Consider the following 8,750-nt stretch of genomic DNA (forward strand, 5'->3'; position numbering starts at 1 on the left):
TATTGTTTTTTTTTTTTTTTTGAGTTGGAGTCTCACTCTGACACCCAGACTAGAGTGCAGTGGCACACTCCCCGCCGTCGCAGCCTCGACCTGTTGGGCTCCAGCAATCCATCTGCCTTAGTCTTTCAAGTAACTGGAACTACAGGGCATGCGCTACCACACCCGGTTAATTTTTCTGATTTACTGTAGAGATGAGGTCTCGCCAAGTTGCCCAGGTGGGTCTCGAACCCACAGGTTCAGGCAATCCATTTTTAAAATTTTTTATTATAGAGATGAAGTTTTCGAAAGTTGCCTAGGCTGGTCTCGAACCCACAGGCTCAGGGAATCCACTTGCCTTGGCCTCCCAAAGTGCTAGGATTACAGGCTGAGCCACCGAGCCTAGCCTTATTTTTTATATTATTATCATTTTTGAGTTGGAGTCTCACTCTGCACCCAGGCTGGAGTGCAGTGGCCATGAGCGTGGCCTGATCCTTCCGACTCAGCCTTCCAAGTAGCTGGAACTACAGGCGCACACCACCACGCCCAGCTAATTTTTTTGATTTATTGTAGCGGTGAGGTCTCACCAAGTTGACCAGGCTGGTCTCGAACCTGTGAACTTAGGTAATCCTCTAACCTTGACCTTCCAAATTGCTAGGATTATAGGTGTGAGTCACCACGCCTGGCCATTTTTAATTTTAATTTTTTTTATTTTTTGGAGCTGGAGTCTCACTCTGTCGCCTAGGCTGGAGTGCAGTGATACACTCACAGCCACTGCAGCCTCTACCTGCTGGATTCAGGTGATCCTTCCTCCTCAGCCTTCCAAGTAGCTGGAACTACAGGTGCATGCCACCACAGCTAATTTTTTGATTTATTGTAGAGATGAAGCTGACCAAGTTGCCCAGGTTGGTCTCGAACCCCTGGGCTCAGGCAATCCTCTTGCCTCGGCCTCCCAAAGTGCTGGATTACAGGCGTGAGCCACCGCGCCTAGCCTTATTTATTTATTTTTATTTTTTATTTTGAGTTGGAGTCTCACTCTGTCACCCAGACTGGAGCGCAGTGGTTGTTCCTGGCCACCGCAACCTCGACCTGCTGGACTCCGGCGATCCTTCTGCCTCAGCCTTCCAAGTAGCTGGAACTACAGGCATGCGCTACCACACCCGGCTAATTTTTTATTTATTGTAGAGATGAGGTCTCGCCAAGTTGCCCAGGCGGTTTTCCAACCCGCAGGCTCAGGCACTCCACTCACCTCAGCCTCCCAAAGTGCTGGGATTACAGGCTAAGCCACCGAGCCCGGCCCTAATTTATATTTTAAAAACAATCGATCATTCCGGTGGTAGTAGCACAATGAATTACAGGGGACAGAAGGGAACCAGAAAGATAAATCAGGAGACATGAGGATGGATTAGACCAGGGTGATCATAATGGGATGAAGAAGGCAAGTGGAGATAGAGCCTAGAAGACTTGGTAAGCATGGGATGACATGGGAGATAGGAGAAAGAAGGTAATTTGGTATTAGTCATACATTTTTTACTTGAGCAAATGGGTTGGTGGTGGTACCTTTTACTGTGATAGGGAAAATTGGAGGAGGAACAGGTTTGGGGAAGAAAACCAAGAGTTTTGTTTTGGCTATAGGTTTGAGATGTTTATTAGGCATCCTATGGAGATGTCAGGAAGAGATCAGGGTCAGAGATACAGTTTTGGCATGTGTGTGTGTATGTATGTGTGTAGTATTTAAAGCCATGGCACTAGACAGTCACTTGGGAAGAAAGTATAGATAAAAAGATGAAGCTGGCTGGACACGGTGGCTCAAGCCTATAACTCCAGCACTTTGGGAGGCCGAGGTGAGAAGATTGCCTGAGCCCATGGGTTTGAGACCAATCTGGGCAACTTTACGAGACCTAATCTCTACAATAAATCAAAAGATTAACTGGGCATAGTAGTGCACACTTATAGTTCTGGCTACTTGGAAGGCTGAGGTGGAAGGCCAAGCTTGATGCTGGGGTGGTGATGAGCATGCTACTGCACTCTAGCCTGGGCGATGGAATGAGACTCCAATTCAAAAAAAAAAAAAAAAGATGAAGCCAGGCATGGTGGCTTACACATGTAATACCAGCTCTTTGGGAGGCTGAGGTGGGAGGATCGCTTGAAGCTGGGAGTTCAAGACCAGGCTGGGTAACATAGTGAGATCCCCATCTCTACAAAAACAACAACAACAAACAAAAACCCTATATATCTATATCTATATAGATAGATAAAGAGATGAGAAGTAGGCTGACCTAACAGTCTGGCAGATAAATAAGAAAAATCAGCAAAGGAATCTATGGCAAAACCAGTGGGCAGAGGAACACTCAAAAAAGAGGTATCACAGAAGCCAACAAAAGAGAGTGCCAGAGTGGCCAACTCAAAAGCACCTGAGAGGTCAAGCAGGAAGGAAATGGTAAGGGAAATGAGGAGCTGCTGGGCACTTGGGGTCAAGGAGAGGTGCAAATCCCTGATTGATCCCTTTTTGGGGGATGTATCTTTTAAATATCTTTTAATCCATAGATTCCCAAGGAGTGGTTCTTTTTTCAGATGGAAGATATAAAGCATATTTGCACATCAGTGGAGATGATCCAACAGAGAAAAAGGGAGAGGTTATCTACAGAAGGTAAGTCTGAGAGGGGACATGCTTCAGAGGATAAGTAGAAGTAGCAGAGGTAGCCTGTGGTGGAACAGGGACCTCCACTGTAATGGGAGGAGAGCAGAGAACATGGCTAACATGTCAGGCAGGTTGGTGGATATGGTGAAAGGAAGCGCCAGCTGGCTCCTCCATCACTGACACCCACAATCCATCACTGACTCCTCCATCACTGACACCCACAATCCCCAGGCACCTAAGCTTCTCTCCTCCTGTTTCACTGTACTCTTCCCTGAGAATTCCACTTTCCCTGTAGCCTTCTCAGGGGAAGAATGTCAACATCTCACCCCAAACCCACAGTCAGCATGGGAGGCAGAGTAGGCATTTCCCTTACCCTCCTTCTTCCAAGACATTCAGTTTTTCTCCTTCTCAATATAAATAAATGCATAATGAACATTTGTACACCTGACCCTGAATTGTACCCCACATCTTTTATTTTTATTTTATTTTTTATTTTTATTTTTTGAGTTGGAGTCTCACTCTGTCGCCCAGACTGGAGTACAGTGGCCGCTCTCGGCCACTGCAGCCTCGACTTGCTGGGCTATGGTGATCCCTCCGCCTCAGCCTTCCAAGTAGCCAGAACTACAGGTGTGTGCTACCATGTCCTGGCTAATTTTTGATTTATTGTAGAGACGAGGTCTCGCCAAGTTGCCCAGGTTGGTCTCGAACCTATGGGCTCAGGCAATCCACTCCCCTCGGCCTCCCAAATTGCTGGGATAACAGGCTGAGCCACCGAGCCTGGCCAATACCCCACATCTTTAAAGTAAAAAATTTTTTTAAAAAGAGAAACAAACGCAAAAAATCCCCCAGTACCTGGCATAGCTCTTGGCACGCCACAGATATTCAATAAACATTTGTTCTAAAAGACAAACAAGCCATGCCCTTTTAAGGTTAGTCCATGTCACCCACTAACTCTTCTCATCATGTCATCCAGAGTCCTCTTGTTCATAGGCTTCTTTTACGCTCTAACTGTTGCCATCATCCTGGGAACGCCACTCTGGTTTTGCCATTTGGTATACTCAATCTCAAACAAATTGTCCTCTGATCCTCTCCAGTCACTGTCAGGACATTTAAGAACAGTCAACATGTTCCCTTCCTGCTCAGGAGGAGTTTCAGTGGAAACTCAACAGGTATGTTCACTTCACTTCAATCTACACAGATCATGTGAAATGGCTCCCCCTAGTGGACAATCTTTACATATGCAGTCTCTATATTAGAAAGACTTTTGAAATGCTTGGTAAAAAAAAAAATAATTCATTCATTCAACAGACAATTCTTGAGCACTTTTTATGAGTCTGGCATATCTGAAATTATTCTGAGGCACACAGGTTCACTGCTATCACATGGGCATATGTCAAACCAAAAAAGCATCAACAAAACATCATGTTCCTACTGCCTTACCACAGTGTTAGCTGCTATTGTATAAATGCAGAGGGACTCTAAATTGGGCCAGTATTGGGGAAAACCGGGTCAAGACCCAACTCTTTATCAGCATAAATCATTTTTTCCCCATAAATTTATTCCAAGAACGTCTACTGGGCACCCATTATGTTTCAGGTCCTGAGTTGGAAAAAGATGAATAATACCCAGTCCTTGCCCTGGAGCTGCTCAGAGGTCTGGAGAAGAAAGGTATACAGACAAGTAATCACTAGTGTAGTGTGTACGCGCAGTGTTCACTCACTCAGCCATTCATTCAAACCATGTAATGAGGACCTAGCATATGCTAAGGAGGATAAGAGCCATGATAGCTGCACTGAAAGTGTGCACAGTCTATGTAAAGGGAAGTTACCATTTTGGAGATAACTGCTGAAAAGGAGGGAGGTACTGGAAGGGAGACAGGTTCAAAGGAAGGAGGGCTAACATTCAGGTAGGAGTGGAAGGCAGGGTCAGGGAAGGCCTTAGAGAGATCATGCTTAAAATGAGAAGTGATAGGTGAATAGGAGTGGCCATGTGTGCCACATGGAAGTGGGGTGGGGAGAGGAAGGTCGCAGTGCTACCTGGTCTTGTTTCTTTGGGGTTGCTTGGTTAAGCTTCCTAACATGCTTCTGCTGCCAGGTCACCCTCTTGCTCCAATACCAGCAATAACCCTCTGCTCCTGGGCCTGACCCTTTGTTAGGTCCCTCTGTCACTCCCCTGTCAACTCTTCCTCACCAGGAGCACCCTGCTCCAGCCGGTAATAGATTTTAACATAGTGTTGTTTCTCAACATACAATGCCCACATATGCACACAGACCAGCACAGGTCAAACGGATACAACACTGATCATGCTATTGAAGGAATAACATGACTGACCTTCAGTTTCAACACTGCTGCCAAAATATAAATGCTGGAAGTGAGCCCATAGACTTTTGTTGACCTTCTCCAGGTCTCACTTGCAGACCCGAACCCTAGGACCTGTCTGTTCTTTATGCCCCTCTCAGGCTTCCTGGATCTGGGTTCAGCCCGTCATCCTGGGCACAGGTGTCCCGATATGTACTGATGCCTAGACCGTCCCTGCCTAATGGGTCTCTTTGTCCTGGCCTTCTTGGCTCTGCCCTTCATTATCCACATGCAGGTAATTCCCTGTGCTGTGTCCATTCTCTTCCCGGGACCTATGCATCCAGCTAGACTAGTACATTCTTTTTTTTTTTTGAGTCAGAGTCTCACTCTGTCACCCAGGCTGGAGTGCAGTGGCATGCTGGGCTCAGACAATCCTTCTGCCTCAACCTTCCAACCTGGAATCACAGGTATGCATCACCATGACCAGCTAATTTTTTTTTTTTATTGTAGAGACAAGGTCTCACCAAGTTGCCCAGGTTGGTCTCAAACCCCTGGGCTCAGGCAATCTTTCTTGCCTCCACCTCTCAAAGTGCTGGGATTACAGGCTGAGCCACCGAGCCTGGCCTTTTTCTTTCTTTTTTTTTGAGTCAGAATCTCACTCTGTCACCCAGGCTGGAGTGCAGTGGCACACTCACGGCTACCGCAGCCTCAACCTACTGGGCTCAGGTGATCCTTCTGCCTCAGCCTTCCAAGTAGCTGGAATTCCAGGCCCACGCTGCCACATCCAGCTAATTTTTTGATTTATTGTTAGCGATGAGGTCTCACCAAGTTGCCCAGACTGGTCTCGAACCTGTGGGCTCAGGCAATCCTCTTGGCCTCCTAAAGTGCTGAGATTATAGGCGTGAGCCACTGTGCCCGCCAACAGCTCTCTTTTCAGTGGCTCCATGCTGCCTGCTGGATAGAGTACCAGCTACTCTCTGGCACTCAAGGTGCTCCTCCATCTGCTCCTGGCCTACCTGTTCCTAGATCTAGACCTCTACCAGATCTTCACCTAACGATCTTCACCTATCATGCTCCAGACACACCTTGTACTTCCCTATGTCACACCTTCCTTTCCACTATTCTCCTTTCCAGAATCCTCCTCTGCCCTTTTCTACCTTCTACAATCCTTCCCATTCTTCAGGGCTCAGTTCAAATACCACCTTCTTGGTAAACCCCTCCTTGATCCTTCCTGTTAAAAACAGAATCTCCCTTCTCTGAACTACTACAGGACAAGAGAAGGAAATGATATTCTTTAAAAACCTGCTGAGGCTGAGTGCGGTGGCTCAAACCTGTAGTCCCAGCACTTTGAGAGGCCAAGGCGAGAGGACTGACTGAGCTCAGGGGTTCGAGACCATCCTGGGCAACATGGTGAGACCTCATCTCTACAAAAAAAATAAATTAGCTGGGTGTGGTGGCACATGCCTGTGGTTCCAGCAACTTGGAAGGCTGAGATGGAAGGATCGCTTGAGTCCAGCAGGTGGAGGCTGTGGTGGCCCTGAGCATGCCACTGCATTCCAGCCTGGGTGACAGAATGAGATTCTGACTCAAAACAAACAAACAAACAAACAAAAACCTGCCATGTACTATAGGTTGAAAGCATAAACTTTAGAGTTAGGCAGAGATGGTTTGAATCCCATTAGCTGTGTAAATTTGGGGAGCATACTTAATTTCTCTGTGCTTCAATGTTTGGTCTTGAAAAACATAAAAATACTATTTCTTTTTTTTTTTTTTTGAGTTGGAGTCTCACTCTGTTGCCCAGGCTGGAGTGCAGTGGCATGCTCCTGGCCACCGCAGCCTTGACCTGCTGGGCTCCGGCGATCCTTCCGCTTCAGCCTTCCAAGTAGCCAGAACTACTACCATGCCCAGCCTTCCAAGTAGCCAGAACTACTACCATGCCCAGCTAATTTATTTTTATTTATTGTAGATATGAGGTCTCGCCAAGTTGCCCAGGTTTGTCTCGAACTCGCGGGTTCAGGCAATCCACTCACCTCGGCCTCCCAAAGTGCTGGGATTACAGGCTAAACCACTAAGCCCAGCCAAAAATCCTGTTTCTGCCTTTCACTTATTTAAACATTCAAATATGTAATATTGCCAGGCTTTGTTCTTACAGTTATTTTGAGAATTAAGTGAAATGTATTGGAAAGTGGCTGGCACATTGGGGCACTCAATACATGAAAACTTATTAATACTACCATGATGAAATTTAGTTTCTTAGAGGAAGGACTTTCCTCAAGGTGATTTCTGTTTGGGAGAAGTACAACATAAGACTGGGAACCAGAGCCATTTCTGGCCCCAGGCAGATTCTAATAACTGTTCAAGCAATCGATTCGAAGCACAGAACATGACTATTATTTTCTGAAGAACTTATTGATGCATACTGAAACAGTTTCTTCCATCTGCCAAGGCCATTCTGGTCACTCAACAACAAGACTCTTTGTGACTAAGAGAAAACCTTGTGTTTTTTTTTTTTTTTTTTGAGTTGGAGTCTCACTCTGTCGCCCAGGCTGGAGTGCAGTGGAATGATTATGGCCACCGCAGCCTTGGCCTGCCTTCTGCCTCAGCCTTCCAAGTAGCTGGAACTATGGGCACACGCCACCATAACCGGCTAATTTTTAACTTATTGTGGAGACAAGTTCTCGCCAAGTTGCCCAGGCTGGTCTCGAACCCCTAGACTCAGGCAATCCTCTCACCTCTGCCTTCCAAAGAGTTGGGATTATAGGCGTGAGCCACATTGCGCGACCCTAAGAGAAAGCTTTCGAGAGCTGACCTGCCTCACTCTCAGCTGCCACCCTCTGAGATCTGGAGTAGCCTTCCTACCTTCATACTGGACTTCCAGGTGCATGGTGCCCAATACCTTCAGCACACAGTCCACGATGCTGGGATGTGTGGTTCTGATGATCGACTGGTAAGACAGACAATGGGACAAGGTGATTACTCTTTAGATCTTGTCCATCTGAAGGAAATGAAACACAGACTTCCAAACAGCTAGATGCCTGGGGAATGAGGGAGAGGAAGGGAGGGCAGTTGTAAGTCACTGGTTGTCACTGAACCTACTAGCTTAGGAGGCATTAAGTTGAGGCCACTGCTAAAAGTGAAGAAACAAGGTCTGCTACCTTGGTTGGGGGAGGGAGGACACAGGACAGAGAGAGTGGAATGCATTCAAGATCCCCAAATCTTCTCTTCCTCAGGAACCCCACCCTATCAGTCAACCCCCGTTCTCTTTTTAAAAAATTTATTATGAAAATTACCTTTTAGCCGGGCTCAGTGGCTTAGCCTGTAATCCCGCGCCTTGGGAGGCTGAGGTGAGTGGATTGCCTGAGCCCGCGGGTTCGAGACCCGCCTGGGCAACTTGGCGAGACCTCATCTCTATAATAAATCAAAAAATTAGCCGGGCGTGGTAGTGAGCGCCTGTAGTTCCAGCTACTTGGAAGGCTGAGGCAGAAAGATCGCCGGAGCCCAGCAGGTCGAGGCTGCGGTGGCCAGGAGCGGCCACTGCACTCCTCTGGGCGACAGAGTGAGATTCCAACTCAAAAAAAAAAAAAAAGAAAGAAAGAAAGAAAGAAAATTACCTTTTAAAATGAAATAGTGCCTGGCTCGGTGGCTCAGCCTGTAATCCCGCGCCTTTGGGAGGCTGAGGTGAGTGGATTGCCTGAGCCCACGGGTTCGAGACCCGCCTGGGCAGCGAGACCTCATCTCTACAATAAATAAAAAAATCAGCCGGGCGTGGTAGCGCATGCCTGAAATTCCGGCTACTCGGAAGGCTGAGGCGGAAGGATCACCAGAGCCCAGCAGG

General features: G+C 47.2%; 1 protein-coding gene across 1 annotated transcript in view; it reads right to left on the reverse strand.

The window, feature by feature from the left end:
- CUNH1orf228 (chromosome unknown C1orf228 homolog) overlaps positions 1–8,750 on the reverse strand; it is a 54,977-nt gene that overhangs the window by 14,497 nt on the left and 31,730 nt on the right. Inside the window, exon 7 of the mRNA XM_021717419.1 lies at positions 7,775–7,859. Coding sequence (XP_021573094.1) covers positions 7,775–7,859 — 85 coding nt within the window. The remainder of the gene's footprint in view (positions 1–7,774; positions 7,860–8,750) is intronic.

The sequence above is a fragment of the Carlito syrichta genome, unplaced genomic scaffold (genome assembly GCF_000164805.1).
Source record: "Carlito syrichta isolate Samal-C Ts95f unplaced genomic scaffold, Tarsius_syrichta-2.0.1 Scaffold309730, whole genome shotgun sequence".
In the NCBI taxonomy this organism is placed as follows: domain Eukaryota; kingdom Metazoa; phylum Chordata; class Mammalia; order Primates; family Tarsiidae; genus Carlito; species Carlito syrichta.